General features: G+C 37.4%; 8 protein-coding genes across 8 annotated transcripts; 4 read left to right on the top strand and 4 right to left on the bottom strand. All coding sequences in view use genetic code 12, as the record gives it.

Annotated features, from left to right (window-relative positions):
- Window positions 1-513: 513 nt before the first annotated feature.
- RIA1 (GTPase RIA1) lies at window positions 514-3,756 on the top strand (the record flags this gene model as incomplete). The annotated part of the gene is made up of 1 exon (XM_064999326.1): window positions 514-3,756. One exon carries the CDS (start codon window positions 514-516, stop codon window positions 3,754-3,756), a length of 3,243 nt encoding a protein of 1,080 aa, XP_064855398.1.
- Window positions 3,757-4,080: 324 nt separating this feature from the next.
- Window positions 4,081-6,888, bottom strand: DASC09_057410 (PX and BAR domain-containing protein; the record flags this gene model as incomplete). The annotated part of the gene is made up of 1 exon (XM_064999325.1): window positions 4,081-6,888. One exon carries the CDS (start codon window positions 6,886-6,888, stop codon window positions 4,081-4,083), a length of 2,808 nt encoding a protein of 935 aa, XP_064855397.1.
- A 949-nt stretch (window positions 6,889-7,837) lies between these two features.
- Window positions 7,838-12,091, top strand: MUB1 (MYND-type zinc finger protein MUB1; the record flags this gene model as incomplete). Its single annotated transcript, XM_064999324.1, has 1 exon — window positions 7,838-12,091. The coding sequence occupies one exon, from the start codon at window positions 7,838-7,840 to the stop codon at window positions 12,089-12,091; it is 4,254 nt and encodes a 1,417-aa protein (XP_064855396.1).
- Window positions 12,092-12,610: 519 nt separating this feature from the next.
- On the bottom strand, window positions 12,611-13,252 carry BET3 (TRAPP complex core subunit BET3; the record flags this gene model as incomplete). The annotated part of the gene is made up of 2 exons (XM_064999323.1): window positions 12,611-13,123; window positions 13,193-13,252. 2 exons carry the CDS (start codon window positions 13,250-13,252, stop codon window positions 12,611-12,613), a joined length of 573 nt encoding a protein of 190 aa, XP_064855395.1.
- A 289-nt stretch (window positions 13,253-13,541) lies between these two features.
- On the top strand, window positions 13,542-15,272 carry PTM1 (Ptm1p; the record flags this gene model as incomplete). The annotated part of the gene is made up of 1 exon (XM_064999322.1): window positions 13,542-15,272. One exon carries the CDS (start codon window positions 13,542-13,544, stop codon window positions 15,270-15,272), a length of 1,731 nt encoding a protein of 576 aa, XP_064855394.1.
- Window positions 15,273-15,608: 336 nt separating this feature from the next.
- DYN2 (dynein light chain) lies at window positions 15,609-16,204 on the top strand (the record flags this gene model as incomplete). The annotated part of the gene is made up of 3 exons (XM_064999321.1): window positions 15,609-15,642; window positions 15,738-15,760; window positions 15,971-16,204. 3 exons carry the CDS (start codon window positions 15,609-15,611, stop codon window positions 16,202-16,204), a joined length of 291 nt encoding a protein of 96 aa, XP_064855393.1.
- Window positions 16,205-17,116: 912 nt separating this feature from the next.
- DASC09_057360 (S8 family peptidase) lies at window positions 17,117-18,499 on the bottom strand (the record flags this gene model as incomplete). The annotated part of the gene is made up of 1 exon (XM_064999320.1): window positions 17,117-18,499. The coding sequence occupies one exon, from the start codon at window positions 18,497-18,499 to the stop codon at window positions 17,117-17,119; it is 1,383 nt and encodes a 460-aa protein (XP_064855392.1).
- A 2,130-nt stretch (window positions 18,500-20,629) lies between these two features.
- On the bottom strand, window positions 20,630-21,895 carry ECM33 (Ecm33p; the record flags this gene model as incomplete). Its single annotated transcript, XM_064999319.1, has 1 exon — window positions 20,630-21,895. One exon carries the CDS (start codon window positions 21,893-21,895, stop codon window positions 20,630-20,632), a length of 1,266 nt encoding a protein of 421 aa, XP_064855391.1.
- Window positions 21,896-22,505: the final 610 nt, after the last annotated feature.

The following is a 22,505-nucleotide window of genomic DNA, read 5'->3' as shown; positions in this document are numbered from 1 at the left end:
ATTTTGGGTTTGTAGTTGTTTTTAGACAGCCACGTTATATACACCAGTCTTCCTGGACTTACAAATGAAGAAAAACAAGATATATTCGAATACAGCAGAACAGCGATGATTACTTCTTTTTTTTTTCCTCTCGGTGCCCAGAAAAGGTGATTACATATCAAGTAAATCTCCCCGCATTAGCCGAGTCTCGTTTGACAATTCTCCCAGATTACTATGGGCAAATAGTTAAAGGCAGCCCAGTGGGACCACTAAACTAACTTTGGAGAACAACCCGGGTTATAATAATATACAACAAAATGCCCGACTGTTTTGTGCCTGTGACGTTGAGCCTTTCTTTTTTTTTTTTTTTTGGTGTGTGTTTTTGGGTTTTTTCTTGTTCCCTTTTTTCTCGGGGTAGCCGCATCTTTGAAAAAAAAAAATCATATTACAAATCTCTGGATATATTTATATATGTGACAAGAATCCACTATCGAGGACATCCCTGTGTGATACTGTTGTCTGTTTACACTAAAGATGGCTATTACCCCAGAAATTCTCAACAAGCTTCAGCTAAACCCATCATGCATCAGGAACATTTGTATTTTGGCACATGTCGACCATGGTAAAACAACATTGTCAGACTCTTTACTATCTACAAATGGTATTATTTCCCAAAGAATGGCCGGGAAAGTAAGATATTTAGACTCCAGGCCTGATGAACAACTCAGAGGTATCACTATGGAAAGTAGTGCTATCTCATTGTATTTCAGGTTATTGAGAAGAAAGTTACCTTCAAAGGACGATGATGAGGTATCTCAGGTCGAACCTGTCATCGAAGAACATCTAATCAACTTGATTGATTCTCCTGGTCATATTGATTTCAGCTCAGAAGTTTCTGTGGCATCGCGTCTTTGTGATGGGGCCCTTGTTCTTGTGGATGTTGTTGAAGGAATTCAATCACAAACTGTCACTGTATTACGTCAAGCTTGGAACGACAAGTTAAAGCCGGTTTTGGTGTTGAACAAGATTGACAGATTAATAATTGAATTGAAGATGAGTCCTTCTGAAGCATACACTCATTTGAAGAAAATCGTTGAACAAGCGAACGTGGTTATTGGTAGTTTTTTCGCCGGGGAAAGAATGATCGAAGATGAAATTTATAGAGAGAATTTGGAAAAAGATGGTCAAGCAGAATTCGTGGGAAAGGATGACAAAGATTTGTATTTCCATCCTGAAAAAAATAATGTGATTTTTGGCAGTGCCATTGATGGCTGGGGCTTCACCATTCAGCAGTTGGCTGCATTCTATGAAAAGAAGCTTGGTTTCAAGCGTGAGAATTTACAGAAAGTTCTTTGGGGTGACTTCTATCTTGACCCAAAGACAAAGAAGGTTATCAATTATAAAGGTTTGAAGGGAAGAAAAAACTTGAAACCTTTGTTTGTACAATTGATTCTAGAAAATATTTGGAAAATTTACGAAAATACTGTCACCCAAGAATCTGCCAGAGATCCAGAAGTTTTGAATAAAATTGTGAAGGCTTTAAATATCAAGGTATTGCCTAGGGACCTTCGTTCTAAGGATACAAAGAATTTGCTCAAGACCATTATGTCTCAATGGCTTCCTATTTCATCGTCTATTCTTGTCACTGTGGTTGAACAGCTCCAGTCACCAATTGAATCACAAGCAATTCGTATTCCAGCTATTTTGGATGTGATTCCTAATTCCGAAATGATCAATGAAGAATTAAAGCAATCCATGCTCGCCTGTGATAATAACGGTCCGGTGTCTTGTTATGTTTCCAAGATGATTAGTGTTCCCGATGAAGATTTACCTGATAGAAATAAAAAAATCTTGTCAGCCAATGAAATGGCAGAATTGGGAAGAATCGCAAGAGAAAAGGCTAGAAAAGTGGCTGAACAAGCTAGAGCCTTGGAGGATGATAAAAAATTAAACGATGGCCTTGGTAATATGAATATCACGACAACACAGGTATCATCCAATTTTGATGATTTCGGTGATTTTGAAGACGAGGATTTCGATGATTTTGATTTTGGAGAGCCAAAGGATATCAATGTGTCTAAAGAAACCCTTATTGGTTTCGCCAGAATTTACTCAGGAACTTTAAAAATTGGCTCAAAGTTAACCGTTCTATCACCAAAATATGACCCGCTAAATCCTTCTCCTGAACATATTTCCGAACTAGAAATTGAAGATTTATATTTATTAATGGGCAGAGAGCTTGTGTGTATCAATGAGGTTCCTGCAGGTAATATTGTGGGTATCGGTGGTCTTGCTGGAAAATTACATAAAAATGGTACCTTGGTGAGCTCTTCGGCTCTCAATAAATCATTGAGCAATGGTATTAATCTCAGTGCCGTTTCTACTTTGACAGCAATTCCCCCAATTGTTCAAGTCGCTGTCGAGCCGGTAAACCCACTTTATTTGGATCAGCTCAGTCATGGTTTGAAGCTTCTTTGTGAAAGTGACCCTGTGGTTGAAACCTACTTGAATGACAAGGGTGAAAATATTTTGTGTTGTTCTGGAGAATTACACTTGGAAAGATGCTTGAATGATTTGAAGGAAAGGTTTGTTGGTGTAGAGATCCAGGCCTCCGAACCAAGTATTCCATATCGTGAAACCATTGTTGGGCCTGAGGGTTTATCTTCGTCAAGCGACGCAAATGCCTACGAAGGGTTTGGGAGTAACGAAATCAATCCAATCAAACATCCTGAATTCGGGGGTAGAGGTCACTACGTCTTTACTCTCAACAGTGATGATGATACATCAAAGGCCATTGAGTTCAAAATCAGCGTCAAGCCTTTACCAGCACCAATCACCAGTTATCTAAATACTAATATTGCCTTGATTAACTCAGTTATGAATTTGAAATCTAAACAAGAAAATATCAAGAAATTGGAGGATGATTTGTCCAAGATTATTGATGTTCAATTGAACTCTGATGAAATTAAAAAGCAAATCTCCAAAAACAAAGACAATTTCTATAATGCAACTGAAGATATTAAGGCTTCAATTATCAACAATATCGTTACTTTTGGTCCAAAAAGAATTGGTCCTAATCTTCTTATTGACAAATCTGGCAAATTATCAAACCTCAATGTCAAACAGACTTTGTCATTCGAAGGCTCTATCATCAACGGATTTCAACTAGCAATGATGGAAGGTCCATTGGCTTCGGAACCTGTGGAAGGCGTATCGGTTTTCATTGAAGAAATCAACTTCATTGGAGATGAAGATCATTCTTCTATCGTTGCAAGCATCACAAACTTGGCTGGGAAACTTCTCAGACAAACCAAAGATTCTATCCATCAAGCGTTCCTTGACTGGTCGCCAAGATTGATGTTGGCTATGTACTCGTGTGATATTCAGGCAACCTCTGAAGTATTGGGTAAAGTTTATGCCGTTATTCAAAAACGTCGGGGAAGAATTATTTCTGAAGAAATGAAAGAAGGTACTTTGTTGTTCAGTATCAAGGCTAAGATTCCGGTTATCGAGGCATTTGGTTTCAGTGAAGAGTTCCGTAAAAAGACCAGTGGGGCAGCTATTCCACAATTGGTATTCAACGGATACGAAATCATTAATGAAGATCCATTCTGGGTGCCAAAGACCGAAGAAGAATTGGAAGCCCTTGGTGAATTCGCTGAAAGAGAAAACATGGCCAGAAAATACATCAACACTATCAGAAAGAGTAAAGGGTTGTTCGTTGATGAGATCACTGTCAAGAATGCTGAAAAACAAAGAACTCTCAGAAAGGATTAGGTCTTTATTTATTTGTTTATACTTGTTATATTATTGCCATTTGAACTTAGCTTATATTATTGTTACACTAAGCTTCCAAATAATAAAGTTATTTCAATTCGGATAAAATAAATATCATATTATAGCATAACGAGCAAGCAAAAGTTGAGAAAGAAAAAAAAAAATGTCGAAACAGTAATAAATTTACTCTTTTCTATTCTGTTAAATATCAAAGTCAATTATTTGGATGGTATAAGAGTAAATTATAAAGAACTAAAAAAGTAAATATGCGACACAAAAGGCATGCCTAAAATTAAAAAAGAAAAATAAAATTCTCCTTAAAAATCACAAGGTATCGTTTCCGCTATCATCGGAATAGTTATAGCTATCATCGATTCCATCATCATCGTTATCCGTACTGCTATCATCATTCTCTCTTTCACTCTCTGCAAAGTCAGCGTCATCTTCTGCATCACTAACAAATCCTCCAAGAATACCTCCTCCTGAATTATTAAGTTCCAGCGGGTCCCTATGGTTAGCAATAGCTAAGGAGATATTTGCATTATGTTTTGCTATTTGTTCCTCAAGATAGTCTTCTTTGAGCCTTTTGTTAGCTGCAACTTCTCCATTTTGCAGCATTTGGGGTTGTAGCATCATTTGTTTCTTTAGCAAGTCTTCCTGTGGATATCTAATATATCTTGGGATTCTATTATCATACTTGTAGTTGAATTTCAAATCATAAATGTTATTATTGACATAATGATTGACATTCTCCCAGTGGCTTAAATTTTCGCGGAAAAACTTCAAGAAAATCTTCACAAATTTTAGATTCAACTTGTTCACTTCGACTCTTAAGAATTTCATGAGATTTTTCATGTTGATCTTCAATGTTGAGTTCACTTGTTTCACATCATTAGATACAATTGCTGACAAGTGCTGCAACGCGGCTATTTCCTTCCTTAATTTTCTGATTTCTTGATTGCGTTGCATTTTGGACATATGTTCTGGGCTATGAGCCTTACCAGTGAACAAGTTCAACCAGCTAAACGAAGAGCCAGATGATGGTAATGTCATGGCTTCCTCATTCAATACTAAATTACTATTCATTTCAGAGTCTTCTGTCGTGGAAAAGGATGCTTCAGAACTGTCATCGAGGTTCTGGTATGGCTGATGTCTAGTGTACTGCTTCTGTTCCTTCAACATCTGCTTCTGTTTTTGGATCTCAAGTCTTTGATAGGCTTGCTTCATGGTGTTACTTTCATTGATACTATTCTTCAAAACCTCTTGTAACTTTTGGTACTTCAAATCAATGTCAAGATATGTTTTCAAAGCTTTCCGCTTATCTCTAAGCCTCTTGTTAATTGTCAAGTATTGCAAATCTTTCAATTTTTTGAACTTAATTACTTCCGTTAAACAATTTTTTAACATTGAGTTTATTTCCATAAGAGGTTCCAGGAAGGACGTCATCAATGAAAACTCCAACATTTCAATATTAATGAATTCGTTATCAATAGATTGACCTACTTTTTCAATTGCCGATGCCAAAGTGTAGAATTTTTCAAAGTCCTTATTCTGCGATTTGGTTAAATTCTCCTTTAAGTGTTGGATATCATCATCAGCAACAACAACAGGTTCCTCTTCATTATCTTGAATTCCTGATTTCTCATTGTGAGGTATCTTAAAATCAGGTTGAAATGTCATAGTGAAATTATATTCCAAGGAAAATGCGTTGAAATATGCTCCAAGTTTTGACAAGTTTTTAATTAAATCCTCCAATGTTCCATGTACCCGACTTTCACATGAAATCACTGGTCGAAGAGATCTGGCAAAAGATGAAATGTATTTCTCAATCAGTTTGAAGTATTCATAGTCTTCAAAAGTAATCAAATCTAGATCATCTAGGACATCCATGGACGATAATGATGTGTTAGCGTCGTTTACTGTGCTGCCTGTCAAAGCTTTCTTTGGAGAGTCAACTCTCAACTCTTCGGTCTTTCGTTTCTCTCTGTCAAGCACCATCATATAGCCTCTAACAGCTTGATCATAATTAGAAAGTGATGTGTGAACTAGATTAGGGAGTAGATTATGATATGGGCTTATTTTGTAAGGATTCAAAGGATCGTTCAACAATGGATTATTTTGAAGTAATGGTATTGGGAGCATTTTGAGAATATCTTGAAAATTACTTATTGTTGGATCTAGGAATTTGAGAAAAATATCATTGAACCTAATTGGCGGAATATCTTCAGGAACAGCCGGATTGTAATTTGGGTAGGATATTAATCTATTTAGAAAAGACCTGAGAGATCTCTTTCTGTGCTCAATGAACTTGACATCAGATTTTTGGACATTCAATGGATTCTTCATGTAGTTTCTGAAGGAGTGCTTTTCTGGTAACGATGGAAGCAAAAAATTAGGATAGATTCTACCCAAGATTTTTCTCAACTTATCGAAATCCGAATATCTTCTCCTGATTTCTAAATTCTTCAATTTGATAATGTAAACAATCACAACCTTGTTCTTCCGGTCCTTCAATTGAATTATATATGGAATATCAATCTGAATACCAGTATTGTTGTGAATAATCTCATATGGAGTCGCTTCCGATTCTGAATAAAAATCTAAAGGATTGTTGCTGGAAATAGTGGTATTAGCATGGTCCATCAATCCTCTTTCATATTCTTCTTGCTTAGCATTATCAATAATACTTGTTTCATTATCTGAAAGCAAGAGGCTAGAGGGTTTGTAATTGATCCACAGTTCTGGAGATGAGCTTGCTGTATTTTTTTGGTAGGCCGTAGTACTCTCATCGCCTAGCAAACCTGATTTTATTATGCCTTTGCCATGTGTAGGGGTTGACTCCCCAAAGGAGTCAAGATCTTCGTGTTGTATTGTTGATGATGATAACGCGTCAAATGCATCATTAGAGACATCAATTCTAGCAGACTGACCATTTGGATGATCACTGATTGACCCTGAGCCCCTGAGATGATCACCAAAGATATTTGCAGTTGAAAAATGGTCTCTGTTGTTGGTGTTATCAATAAATGGGTCATCATCGGCAGAGTGAATAGATCCACCAATACCTGAAGCAAACAAGTGATTGCTACCAGCAAATGGATTGTTGTCTTCCTCGTCGTCAAACAAAGACATCAGTCTGTAAGTCGGGATGAATATATCGTTCTCACTACAGACTTACTCCTTGTTGTTGTCAAGCTCATCAGGCTTATTCAAATTCCTGTAATCTGATTATTGACGCCTGTGCTGCCTAACCGCAATTCTTGAACCCTAGACGCACTACTTAATATTTTTATTTCCGATTTCACGTGAGACGGCGAAATGACAACAGAAAAGGAAAGGGATGAAGAGTTGACTTCTTGATCCTATATCGATACTTATCTTCACTCGATCTCGCGTTAGATACGTGATAAGAAGATCAGATGCTATCACCGTAATTGGTCTCTAACTATTCGATAGAACACACAACTCAAACAAGTGGCTCGTATTTAACAACTTGTTATTAGGCTGAATTAACAGCAATAAATCAAAGAAGGTAAATGTATTAAATGAAGAATAATAGTAGGATTGGTTCTTGTTTTCTAATAACAATAAGAAAAAAAAAATTTAACACGATAAAATGTAAAGTGGGGTGACCATATTCGTAGTATGTACGATAGTGCAATATCAAGAGCTAGCAACTTTAACAATTTAGGCACTGAAATGATACAGGTTCAAATGGCTTGAAACAAAATTCCACCTGATAAAAAAGGAATGATTTGATATGAATATGCCGATCCCTTCCCCGAAGTGCAAGGAAGTTAGAAAAGAGATGCTAGCAGTGTGCTGGTACACCGGTACGGAAAATAACAGAGGTTCTGAGTAGCGCTGTCCGGAAGGTACTTTTCCGCGCTTCAACCGTTACACTCCACTGCTGCGTGACATAGATTCTTTTTTTTTTGCCTCCCAAAAAGAACCAAGAAGGTAAATAGTAGCGATCTCTCGTTGCATTTACCAAAAGGACTTTCTATAGCTTTTTCCAGGCCCTTGCCATTGTTGTTCTTCTATTGCTTTTTTTTTTTCTCTTTGTTTGCGGAAGAGAAAAATGAGACTCCCAAACAACAAGAATATACCCGCAAACAAGGCGGCGATCTCTATTACTGCAACACTTTATGATCGAAGAGCGTTGGACTGTACCATAGACAAGCCCCTTGTGAATTCTCTCAATAATCTTACATTTCTTGCTAGCAGCTCACCAAAAGTCAGAGAGACTTTAGTAGGAGATGGAGGAATCCTGAGATTGGTTGATATTTTAAATGAGTGTTTTCTTGGAACTGAAGACAATGACGAATCGGGAAACGAAAGTTTAGATATTGAGGTAGAACTAAACTCCGCCGAAGCTTATAAGCTTGGAAAGTCCTATAGCAACTTCCAGAACGTGTTTTTTGAATATTTGAGTGGTATGCTAAAAGAAGTTAGTACATTGGCTTCTAAAGATGAAGTTCTGCAGCTCGATAAATCTGAGTCGGTTAGCAAACTAATCAGCATCAATGAAAGTTTGTCTCGAAGTATAAAGATTTTCATGGATTATCTTAATAATTATAAGGCTAAGAGGGAGCTAAAGAAAGTAAAAAATAGGGCTGACAAAAAAGTATTAGTGGCTTGGAAATGGACCTTGACCCTTCAAGTCTTGGTACTATGTGGAACCAGAGGTAATGAAAGGATAAGGAAGAAAATAGTAAAAAGTGGAATCATTCCAATTGTTGCAACCGTTTTGGACAATTATTTACTTGTTAAAAGTGGAAAGATAAAGTTAAATTCTGCAACCAAGTCACCGTCGGTAGATGATCAATCAGACCTATTGTTCGCAGAACCTAACATTAATGAAATTTCAAACGAAAGTTTCGATCGACTGTTTAATGAGGTTATTAATTCGATTTATGTCATCGTCAGCAGCTTGGATGGCTCAGCAGTATCTAATAGAAATGTCTCCATTCATGAAATTCAGGAGCAAGTGCAACTTTTTGTCCAGAGAACCAATAATGGTGGGAGATCTCTTGTACCGCCTCAGCAGTTCAGCTCCTTGGCAGGAGTTCTTTTAGAGACATTGAAAATGCTAAGTAGGATGTCATTACAACAAAGGGAAATTAGACACGCTAGGCGTGTAAATGGTGGGGATACAATGGGGCACAATAATGACTCGAATATTCGTTTATTGAGATCAATCAAAGCCAACATCAATATAATTTCATTACTTATTCGGGGGCTCGCTAATAATATGCAAGAAATAAATCAGAATTTGAATGTCTATAACAACTTCTCAAACAACCATGTTAATGTCTCTTCTATGAATTCTATGAATGATGATCCTCCTGAGCTGGCAAATGTCCCTACCTCTAATTCTCAAACTACGAGTGAATCAATCTTGAATTCTGGTGTAACTGGCCAAGTCAATCCTTTTGACCAGCGATTAGACACTACTACATCGAATGGTATTACTAATATGGCACAAAATATTTCCACTGGACTTACGATATTAGGGCAGGCAATGGCAAATACACAACAGCCAGCGAATTTTGAAGTGAACAACCAAGAGCCCCCAAACACTTTCGAGTCTCGTACGGCTGTTACGGTTCAGAAGTTTAATAGGGCCTTGCGTGAGATTCTATTTGATGATTTCAGCAACTCTACTCAAGATTTAATATCTTTAAATAGCATAGTGCAGAGCGACGATAATGGTAGACCTATGTACTGGAGTGTCAGCACAAAGGATAATGCATTAATGTTTAGCCTTAATGGAGAAGGTAAAATTGTGATAGACTGTTCCCTAGCTGCGGATAAGCATTATCCTCTAATCCCTGATATTTTGGCAATTTGCAAGGAATTCTCAAAACAGGATTCAAATTCTCAAGGTGCGACTGGGTTAGACAGATATAGTGGTAAATATATCATCAACTGGAAAGCTTCTGACTGCAATGAAAGTCCTGTTGATCATCCTGAATATCATACTTTATTGGCGCATATGTTCAAGAACTTATTTTTCAGAGACTCGAATGGTGATTTTTGCACCAACAAGGACTTGCCAGCTGATTTATTGTCTCCTAATAATAACAGAGCCAGCCCTGAGCATGATATCATCATAAATAACACCGACAGCACCAACAATAGCCAATCAATTGAAGCCGCGTCTCGAGGAAATAACGCTGATGTTGATAATACTCCTTTTATTGAAAGTCCTACAAATGCTAATGTAAATAACGATGCTCAGAATGCACTCGATATGAACCTTGTCCAGCCTCCAAGAGAGTTCTACAAAGGAAAGATTGTTCCTGCAGATGATGATATAATATGGGTTTTGCAGCTTTTGGCTTTTGTGTCCAAGTATACCCATATGAAGGATGTATTACAATTTACATATATTGTTCCAAAATTGTCACTTCGTGAATACCCCAACGCTATTGCTGATATGAAATCTAATGGTGCAAATGTCACTGAGTTTTTCAGAGATAAAAGGGTTGATTTAGAATTTATTGGTAAACAAATTGTTGAAAATCATTTTAAAAGAGGTTGGGGAAAATCTGGCGCTGAATTTTACATGTTGAACGAGAAAATGGGTACTGATCTTTCAGATTTACCATTTTTATTTCCGAACGGCGCAAGTACTAGTTCCTTATTCAGACCCAGAACACTGGACTTCGCTGAATCGGTTCATGGATCATTGGAAAATAATATTAATATCCTAACTGACAATGATGGTGTTTTTAGAGCCGATATTGATTCTTTGTTTGTACAACAAGGCATAAATGTCAGGGACAATGATGTAATTGTCACGGAAGACGCAGAAAACATTAAAGAGCTGATTGAAGACAAGTTATTCTCTCTCAAGATAAATTGTGATTTAGAAAAATTCAACGAAAATGTTAAGCTATTACAAAAGACTAACAGAGAGGATATTGCGGAGTTGTTTTACTTGATAAATAAGTATAAAGAGATGATTTCAAATCCAATATTGAATCGAAAGGATATAACAAAGCCTTTGAATAAGATGTTACCATCTGATGATGAGAATGGGTCTAGTGATGAGTCTAGTGGTGATGATATGGAAAGCGTTGAGTTTGGCTCCAATTATAATTCAAATACCAGACTTGTTCAACCAATCAGTGAGCCTGATGAAGGTGATGTTACATTGGGAGCTATGAATGAGATTCAACCTTTGTCCAGAAGTGAAATCGAAAGATTCGGGCTCAAGTATGGTAGCGAATTGGATAGCTCTTCTCGCTTCGACATGATTCCACCATTTGGAAGTGAACCAGATAAGGAGTCTGATGAGCTTAATAGCATCAGTGATGATGATAATAATATTGATTTAAGAAATCATTCTGATGAAGTGAATTCTGCAGCAATTAACTTCAAAGTTGACAAATCAATATTGAGTTATCAAATCAACAAGAAATTTGAAAAAATTTTGAAAATTAATTCAGCTTTAACCTACAAAATGAAGAAGGTGAAATACTATGAGAAGAAGAGAGCCGAGTTGCAAAAGAAATGGAACTATGAGGACTATGATTTCGATGACAGTGACTATCTGTCGATTTTGAAAGCACCTGACACTAATAATTCCCATTCAATCAATAGTGTCGGTCAACAACTCTCAGCATACCAACGTCTCGGGGAGAATTTTATTCATTTACCTTTGAATTACTGCAAGCCTCCTATCATCGCCTCTTCTATTGAAAATTTTCATAAAGACTTGCCACTGATTAGTTATCTTAATTTTTTCCCAAGTAATCAGCAAGAGCAAGACGCCTTCAAATGTGGTAAATCCACAATCATGTCCAAGCATGATTTAGATTACTCCATTATTCCTTTGGATTACCTAAATGTCTTTGGATTAGTTGAAAGATTCAGTAATGATATCTTTCCAACGGAATTTACCCATTGGTCGGGAGTAATTATGAGAAATTCTTGCCGAAAAGATGAACAAAAGGGTGGGATTAGGCAATGTGGTAATACCACTTGTGGTAAATGGGAAACAGACAAAAGATTTTCCAAATGTAAAAGATGCAGAAGAGCAAAGTATTGCTCTAGAGATTGTCAGTTTAAGGCGTGGGAATACCATAAGTATTGGTGCCAACCTGCTTCTAGCAGCTCGAGTTCCAATAGCGCTAACACTAATGGCGATGGCTCTTCTTCTTCAAGACATAGACACCGTCATCATCATAATCATCATCATCGAACTAGCAGACATGGCGAGAATGATGCGACTGAGAATTCTGGTCAAGCTGGCATCCAGAATGGAGGTACTCAATCTCTTAACATGCCGGGGAACCAGAATAATGGAGATACTAATACTTTCTAAGTGGAGGCGCCCTCTAAAAAGAATATGCGGAAAATGATTTTGCTGATTTGTTTATTTTTTTTTTTTTTCCTATTCATGTTTTTCTGTTTTGTCTTATTTTATATTGTTTAGCTTTTTATTTTGTTTTGGAATAAGTACTATTTCTTTGATCTTCTTTTTCTTTCTTTTCTCTCTTTAATTTTCGTTTGGGTTTTTTATTTCAAGAAATTAGTAGTCTTTTTTGGTCTTACCATACACAAACATGAAACTATTGGGTTCATTCAATTCTTTATGTAGAAAAAAAGAGAGCATCAGACAGTTTTTGGGGAGCATGGCACAAGGTTTACATTATTTATACACAATTAAAACTTCATGTATTATCATATTATAGAAGCCCTTATGCAACCCATATAAATCTCAAAGAAATCATCAATAAAATAAAATAAAAGGTAGGAAACCACCAAGAGGAATAAACAATTAAAAGAAGAGGAATGATAACATCTTGTTATGTTAAGCTATTTGACGAATTTTGTTAATACGTCAATCTTCGCCAGCCGGTACTTCATCCTTTAGATATCTAAGCAATTTAACCCTAATTTCAGTATTATCGTTCCCTCTTAATTGATCTGCAATAAAGTGGGCATCCACATCCAATTGAACCATTTGTAAAGCCCCTCTCAATACACCACATAGAATGTTGGAATACCATAATTCCTTGGTGGCCTTCCCATCATCCGGCAATTCCACAAACTCTGCTAATGGGTTTTCTGTCAACAACAAGGAGAACTGCTTGCCATCGGCCGACCAGTTTGTGATTGTTGGGGTTATATTTAAAAAGATCTTGAAGCCGACTTTGGCAATCATGTCGGCGGTTTCTTTCAATGACGCGCAACGGCCGGCACCGGTTCTCGCTAAGAAGTCCTCTATAAGTCTAACACCAATATTGTACCCCATTTTGTCCAACTGCTGATTCACCTGGACATAATTATTATTGTAGTCTTTGCATAGTTGCGACACCACTGAACCGTATGTCAAAGTGAAGAATTCGGAGTTCTATCAAAAAAAAGTTAGTCGACTGATCTCTAAAAATGGGGATAATATACTTCACGCAATCAAACGTACCACTTTCTGGACTCTATTCTTCCATATTTCGTCACTAACGGTCCTTACTGACTTGGACATTGTTTTCCTTCTATTGATAGATAATGAATATATATATATATATATATATATATGTATAATATCAGCTTACCAAACGGATCATCTAAACACTCTGTCTCGATTTTTCTTTTCATTTGATGAGTGAGACCTGAGGGGGCTGCGTAACCAAACCGGCAAACAAGAAACAGTGGGTGCCTGACCCCGCATCGAAGGGCCCGCAAAAACAGGAAAAAAACCCAAAAAGCGCCAGATCAACAAAACGGTGTCAAAAGACTGAGCAACCATCTGGATTAAGGGACTCACTGGCAATATGTTATTCTTTAAAGGGTTAAGTGCATTACTAACTATTGGTGTGGTGGTGTCCCAGCTAGAGACAATAACAAATAAGGACACACAAGTATGTTCGGGGATGTACAATAGGAAAGACTGGGCTGGGAATGTGCAACCATATATATCTGTCAATTTGCTATCTTTTGACGGCAAGAAAATGGACTTGAACAACCCCCTGGACCAACCAGATGACATTGATTTATCTTTGGTAATATTCGAATACAAGGACATTGATTACTTGGGGTCTACTTATACCTACGATAATGATTTATCTTCGGCGACTGCCTCTGGTAAGAAGTACATTTGTGATGAGGCGGCGATTCAAAACAATCTATGTTCTACAAGCTCATTGGGAGAGTTTATTATCAGTCCCGAAGCCAAAAACCATTCGAGTTCCGAATTGTTGACCTTCAATTTAAAACAATTTGGAAGATACAATACCACTTATCCGTTGAAAAATACTGGGTATTACTGTATCTCAACTTACAGTACTTCACACAAAGATTACGAGGTGATAGCCAATTTTAGAAACTCTTTTGGTAATTTGAACGCCTCGGAAATCCCAAAGTTGCCACTTTATGGTGGTCTTACCATCCTCTATTTGGTCACTTTCTTTTATTACTTCTACAATTATTACAAATACAGAACCAATGTCACTAACTTGCAAAAAAACTTGAATTTCTTTACAATTTTCTTGATATTTGAAACTATTCTTGTGTGGTTTTATTACGAATTGAAAAATAATCATAATCCTTATACAACGGTGGTCGTTGCCGACACTGGGGTGAAAATTTGGAAACTCAACTCTCAAGCGTTTGTGAAATTCTATATGTTGTTCATTTCAATTTTAAATTCAATTAAATTGACCTTCTCATTTTATTTGCTTTTGTTAATTTCTTTGGGTATGGGCGTGGTTTATCCAAATTTGCCAAAGAAAACCTTAATCAAATGCAAAGTGTTTGCATGCGTACAATTTGTGGTTTCGGTTGGTTATATCGTGTCCAACTATTTGAATAACCCAGAGAATCCAAATGCCTTGATGTTGATTTCTTTAGTTCCTCTATCCCTCTCTTTGACGGTATTTTATTACTTGATTTTAACGGCTTTGACTCAAACAACCAACTATTTGAAAGCACAAAAGCAAACTATCAAATTGAACATTTACAGAAAACTATTTTTGACAATTTTCATTTCTTTGGTTGTGTTATTCTTAGGGCTAGTTGCGTCTTCATTCGTTTACATTGGGATGTCTACAACAGAATTGATTGAACAACATTGGAAATCTAGATTCTTGGTTCTTGATTTCTGGCCATCATTGGTATATTATGGAGTTTATGCGTGTATCTTGTTCATTTGGAGACCAACTTATAACTCATATTTGTTAATTGTGTCATCTCAAGTGGGTACTGATGAAGATGCCGAAATGAACACAAATAATGAATTTGAATTGAATAATCTTGGAAATGAATTTAATATTAATGATGATGATGATAACGATTCATTTGTTGGTCATTTTGTTGCTGAAGATGGGCCATCCGACAATAGAAATGATGAAGAGACTCAAATTGAAAATAAAAAGAGCCTGAAACCATCAAATGATGAAAGTGGGAATGCTTTCAAAATAGACGATGATGACGAAGATGATAGTGATGGCGAAGGTAAAGAGAACCCATTTTCAGATTCCAATAAACTTATTGAAGATAAAAAATAACACGAAATAACTAAATAATTTGATATAGATAATAACCCAATAAGAAGTGAGCTTCTATGAATATTGTATTTATATGATTGTCCTCTCAGAATAACAAAAATATTATAATTACGCGATTCTTTTCATGTGTATTGTTTGTTTTTATTGTGATTTTACTTTGGTTTTCTTTTACCGGATTGTAATTATGTATGAGTTGATTATTATGTGGGAGGGTATGTGAAAACAGGGTAAGATCCCTTGGAGTGCAGTGCTTTTGAAATCAAGCGTGGGAAATTATTAAGATGCTTCATATATAATATATGAAAGTGTCATTAGTTATTTATCAATTGTGAGACCATGACGAACGAAAGTAAAACGATGGAACAGAAAAGTGAGTATATTCTTTATATTTTGTAATTAAGGGGTGGGATATGATATGACATACAGTAAATTGATTTTTGTTTACTAACATGTTGCGTTTTCAAGGAGTCATTAAGAGCGTGGATATGGTATGTTGATTTTAGTTGCATTCGAGAGATTTTTTATTGTTTTATTAATTCTTTTGAACTGTATATATTCCAGTTTTGTTTTGTTTGTTGTTGTTGTTGTTGTTTTTTTGGAATCATCAATTGTTGAATGGATACACATGGATGATCTCTTTTATGTTGTTTTTTTCTTTTGGAAATAGTACTGACCGACGATGTTTTTTTTCTTTTTAGTCGCAAGAGCTTCAGGACTACGTGTTTGACAAGATTGCTGAACTATCAAAGGATGGTGAAAAGCCTGAAAAAGAAGTTGCTTCATTGTTGAAAAAAGACCTTGATGAGAACCAGGGGCATGTTTGGCACGTTATAGTTGGTACCGACTTTGGCAGTTACATCACTCACGAAGCTGGAAAGTTCATTTATTTCTATATTGGAGAAAGGGCATACATGGTGTTCAAGACAGGTTGAAATATGTTGCTAATAAATGATTTTGTTTTTTGTGAGATTGTATAATTATGATGTTTTTTTTTTTTGTTAAGTGATTGATTCTCTTAGAGAAAAGGAGGCTTTGTTTCTGTAAAATGTCTTGTATTGATCTAACACGTAGTGGAAGAATCTTTGTTATTGTGTTTTCATGTACTATATACATGAGCCCATGATGGTACATAATTCATTTTTAATTGTTTTATTGAAAAGTCATATAATGATTGAAGAGTATTAGATCGGTTGAGCTGCAAGATGATGAAATGTCTGGAGCTCATTCCAAAAGCCAATATTGTTATTATATTCAAATATTTTCTGATATTATTGGTGAAGGCTCTAGAGAGCAATATTTAATACGTCAATTGGCATAATTGTCTTTTGTTGGATCTAAGTAAATGAGAGTTCTTTGTTATCATCATTTCAGCTAAGTGCTGCTGAGTTTCAATAACTAACCGATCTTTTCTCGTAGTAGAAAGCAATAGTGATTGATTAAGCTGGACAGTTATTTAGAATTATTAGCCATCGCAATTTGCCAGGTATCAGAAAACCATTTTGGAGAAAGCTACAGAGGGAAATATTTTTTATGAAAACCTATGAGACCATTATGGATATTTCTTTAGAACTTTTTTTTTTTTGGTGATCAACAAATTAAAATCTATTGGAGAAAATTGCCAACTTACAATTAAGATTAATAAACTCATAAATAATTGATTGAATTATAGTGAAAAATGAATAATGAAAACAACTATACATAAATCTGTATGATAAAATAATGTTGTGTGAATTGACTGAGTAGAAGTGCCTCACAAAAGAATTGAAGAAAAAACTAATAGAAAAAGTTAGAGTAATATCCTAATGAAGAGCTGAAATATAGTAAAAATAATCAGAGAAAAGGGCTTAAACGAATTTCCAGAATTTGGACAAGTCACCGCCGGCACCGTTGTAAGCGAGGACATTTGGAGTTCCTTGAACATCAGAGATGACATCTTGAGTACCAAAGGCAACAATGGCTTTCTTGATTTGTTCCAAGGTGAGGGAAGAGGAGGCAGAAGAAAACTCTGAATCCGAAGCAGGAGCCAAAGACAAGAAGTATGTCAACAACCCGGTGATATGTGGAGTGGCCATAGAAGTACCAGAGATGGTGTTGGTGGCGGTGGTCGATCCGATCCAAGCAGATAATATATCGACCCCTGGGCCAAAGATATCAACACATTCACCATAGTTGGAGAAGTATGCTCTAGCGTCCTTGTTGTTGGAGGCAGCCACGGTGATTACATCAGGACAAGAGGCAGGAGAAGTGTTACAAGCATCTTGGTTCTCATTACCAGCAGCGACAGCGAGCATCAAACCAGCTTTAACGGCAGCAGAGGCAGCGTTGTTGACAGCGGTGGATTTCCCACCACCCAAGGACATGTTAGCAGTAGACCCTTTGTAACCAGATTTGGTGGCGACATTGTTTTTGTGTTGAGCAGCAGCCCATTGAATACCATTGATCACATCAGAATTAGTACCAGAACCATCATTACCAAGCACTTTAACAGCAACAATATCGGCCTTCTTAGCCACCCCATAAGTCTTACCAGCAACCGTACCGGCACAATGAGTACCATGGCCAACCCCGTCTTGGTCACCATCGGTAGGGAAGGTCTTACCCCAAGAGGCTCTTCCTTGGAATTCTTCATGCTTGACATTAACTCCGGTGTCGATGATGAATGCAGTGACCCCTTCTCCGGCTTCGTCATCGTATAGATAAGTTCCTGTAGTAGCACCGTTCAATGACTTCTTGCTAGAGATTCTTGAGATCCCCCAAGTAGCGTTGGTTTGCTTAGCGGATTCAAAAGTTTTCACGGTAGCATCTTGTTCAATGAATTCGACTTCGCTCAATTGTTGCAATGACTTGATGGTGTCTTCGGTGAAATACCCGGTGTAACCTTTCATGTAATTATCAATGTCAAATTCACTGACGATCCCACTGCCTTCTGAGCTTGCGGCAAAAGCTTTTTGGGAGGTGGCCAAGCTGGTAGAGTGAATGGATTGCACGGATTTCTTGTGGGCTTGGAAAGCAGTAGAAGAAATGTTACTCTTCATTACAACAATATACTTGTTTGCAACAGCGACATCAGATGGGGCCATGATAAGCCTGGCCTTTGGCACTGGAGGGGATGCAATAGTGGAGTTTGCGGTTTGATCCCTTTTGATTGGTTCAACCGATGGGATGACCATACCTTGGGCCAAGGTAACAAAGGCGAGGGTGGTTAAGGCGGTAATAGAGAGTTGCATTGTTAAAAGAAGTTAGGAAAAGAATTGAAGATTAAAATAAAAATGAAAGAGTTTCTTTGTAAGAATTGAATTGAATTGAATTGAATGATTATGTTTATTAATAAAAATGAATTTATTTTTACAAGAGACCGCCTGGATATATATATTTATGATCAATGAATTCAACGATAAAAGATTGTCTTTAAAATCCTAAAAATAACCAGTCGAACCTCATCATTTGTCTTGGTTGAATATAGCTTCAACTTGGCAACTATATTGAACTCAGTTAACACACTGAGAGCGAAGTTGATATTAGAGAATCTAATTCGCCAAGAGGAATTGTGCCATGCTAGTAATTTGGCATCGAGCCCGGTAGAAGGGCATACTATCTACAAGATTACTTTTCATCTCCCTCTCTCTTTCTACATAATAATAATAATAATAATAATAATGACCTGAAGCTTCATGTTTAAGTGACAATCAATAAGACCTTTGATTCATCATAGATCCTCAGTTAATTGTTGATGTTCTTTTGTTGTTCCGTTTTGTGCCTTGCTTACATTGGTGTTCTTTGAATCTGGCATTACCAGAAATCAGTGGTTCTGGGCACGGCATTGACAAATGACTGTAAAAGCAAAACCAATAGCACTGGGGGGCATGATCAAGATAATAATTGTAAATGAGTGGTCGCTCTGAATAATATGATACATGTACCACAATAAATATTTAACAAATTGAAACGAAGCACCCAATGGTGTCTATCAACCGGACTCCTTTTGACATTGCAGTGAAGACGTCGCTTACAACCAGATACTAGGGGTGTGATACCCTTAAAATAATTGTTCCCAAGAATGGTTTGTCAAGCAAGTCTATATGGAAGGCATGTGTTTCTTTGGAGCGTGAAACCGATTCTTTTTTTTCTTTTTTTTTTTTTTTTTTTTCCGTCTTTTCATTTATTACATTTATCCAGTAATTGCAGAGGCTAACAAGTAATCTTGCCATGATACCACTGGCCCCTTCCACTTGAAATTTGAGTGGTTTTCATCAATAAAAATTTTGAGGATTCGAGAGAATTTTCACCGATAACAGAGTTTATTTTTATAACTTGTGAGTGGGACTGAGTGGGTGAGTGTCCCACAGATTTCATTTCGCGCAAAAATAGGGTTCAGCACTGCGCCTTCACCCCCGTGGCATCCGAGAGCGGACGGGAAACACCAGAAAAAAATAAGCCGCTAAAAACAGTTTGGTTTTCCACCAAATGATCAATCGATCACCCCATTTGGACAGCAGCTAAAAATTTCGTGACGATCACCAGTGGGTAACCCCAGATACATATGTACATATACAGAAAACAGAAAATGAATCAAAACAAAACAAAGAGTTTCGCACCGATCTATCAAGTGTTACGGAAAATTAAGACAACAAGTGGAACCTAATCCACATATATACCCGTTTCATGTTTTGTTACAAATTTACGGTATCTTTTGCATCACCGAACAAGCATGATGATACATATTTAAGGGACAGGGTACTTGTTTCTCGTCGTAAAAAAATTTTTCAAGTTTCATTTCACTAATCAAATGGCCTGGGTATAATACATTATTAAAGGATGATCGTCCTAACCCTTTTTTATTATTTAAGGTACATTGAATAATGTTTAGATGACTATATTAATATGTATATTAGAAAAAACTATTGAAAATTTTTAAATATTAAGAACTATCTTATTGCAAAGTAGATATTCTCTAAGACTATTCACTAGCAATAATTGACAAGAAGAAACTTTTTTTTGTAAAAAGATTCCTAGGAAATTAAATAGAGCTTTGAATAAAAGCTTCTTTTATAAAATAAAACGAAAAAACCAAAAAAATTGTAAGAAAAAAATAGCAGCAAAAATGGAAAAGAAAGATGGTAACAACAATCAATCAAAATAATAATTAGTTTCGTGGCGTTGAGAGTTTCGAAGAACATTGATCATGAACTTCTGATGAGTTTTTTTTTTTTTTATCTATCTGAAATGGAGGTCTATATATCATATCCTTCAAAATGAATTGAAAAATACAGCTTTAGTGAAGCAAATAGAGAAAAAACAGACACACTGTAACATAAGAACTGAATTCTTCTCTGTTTGAGATGGCTTTAGCAAATTGCTTAGAAGAAAGACAAAGCGAAAGCAGCAAAGATACCACCGAAGGAAGTGGCAACAATGTCACCAGCAGCCTTAGAGGTAGAAGTGCTAGAAGAGGAGCTGCTGTCACTGCTGCTAGAAGAACCACTGCTAGTAGACTTAGAAGCCTTGGCAGAGACAGAGGTGTGTGGCGAGGTACACTTGTAACCCTTACCTTGGATAGCACCCTTCTTTGACAACTTGTTGAAAGCAGAACAGTCCAAGTCACCGGTAGATTCAATAGTAGCACCACCCTTGACAGAAGACAAAGAAGATAAAGTGGCGTTAGTGAAGTCACCAGTGAAGGTAATGGCACCACCAACAGTCTTAAGGGAATCGAAACCGTTAATACTTTGCAAGTCGTTATTGTTAGAAATGATGAAAGCACCGCCAATAGAAGTCAAACTGGACATGTCAATTTCGGCCAAGTCAGAGTTACCAGTGATGGACAAAGTACCACCGACAGTTTCCAAGTTGTCCAAAACAATAGATTCCACAGAGGTGTTGAAGAAACCGAGGGAGGCGTTGACAGCGGTCAAGTTGTCCATAGAGATAGAAGAAACATCTCTGAAGGTGATGTTGTTAGCCCAGATCAAGTCTTCGAAGGCAACATCAATGTCTTCCGAGTTGTAGGTGACACCAAGAGCGGTGGAAACGGTCTTCAAAGTTGAAATTTCGAAGGATTCCAAGTCGTTGTTGTTGTTGATGTCGATGGTGTCGGCGGTGGTGAAAACCATACCGGTGATGTTGGTCAAAGAAGTGTCAGAAATCAAGATGCTGCCAACTTCTTCCAAACCGTTGGTGAAGGACAAGACACCGACGGCTGGCAAAGCTTGGAATTGCAATGAGCCAACCTTGTACAATCTTGGGAGTTCCAAGTCTTCCAAGATAGTCAAGTTAGTCAAAGTTAAGGTGTCAGAGACAGCGATCAAGGAGTCAGCAACAAAGCTGGTCAATTGAGTGGCGCTGTTGACGGTCAAAGAACCGACAATTTGTTCAACGTTGGCCAAGTTGACGGAGGTGATGGCGTCACCTTCGATGTAAATGTCACCATCGAAAGTAGAACAACCGACAATCTTTTGGATATCGGCAGCAGCGGTGGCGGTGTAACCCTTGGAGTAGGTACAGGTGGCGGTACCGGAGGCGGATGGGGTGGCGTAGGAGGAAGAGGTGGCACTGGTGACAGTGGAGTTAGAGGCCAAAGCGGTGGCGGCAAGAATAGAGGACACGAGGGCAGTTCTGAATTGCATTGTGTATGTTATTGTATGCGATGATTTCTAGCGAGTGGACAGTAAACAAGACAGATATCTAATCAATAAATATAGTATCGTGTAACAAGACAAGCGAATGGTCACTGGAAGAAAATACTGAAACAAGGGAAATTGGGAAAAGTTAGGAAGAGGAACAGAACGAAAACACGGCAAATTGAAGGCTATTTAAACCATCCATGGAAAATTTTCTGCTGCCGAAATAAAAATACATCGATACGCCCCCTCCCCTCCCGATCAGGGTGACCTACGCATGGATGCAGAGAGATGCGCGGGGGCACATGGGTCGCTGGGGGTGGGAATGTTTGGGAGCTGCCTAATCGGGACAGAATCTCCCCCAGGGTAACGGTGCACACTGGGACATTGACAGACATCCATGGAACATGGAACACCCACGCCGCGATTTGACACTGGCAGCGGTTACCACCCATCTACCGGGAGTGACAGATAGGGGCACAACAATAGTGGGATGGTGGAGGGGAGGCAGCTTAGCTTTAGCTTTAGCTTACCTGTTATTTATCGGGGCCTCCCTCTTCCATGGATGTGGTTGCTTACTTGCGTTCCATGCGGTTGGTTGTGTCACACATACTAC

Source organism: Saccharomycopsis crataegensis (assembly GCF_037102585.1).
Source record: "Saccharomycopsis crataegensis DNA, jcf7180000000098, whole genome shotgun sequence".
In the NCBI taxonomy this organism is placed as follows: Eukaryota; Fungi; Ascomycota; class Saccharomycetes; order Ascoideales; family Saccharomycopsidaceae; genus Saccharomycopsis; species Saccharomycopsis crataegensis.
This window is presented reverse-complemented; position numbering and strand designations above follow the sequence as displayed.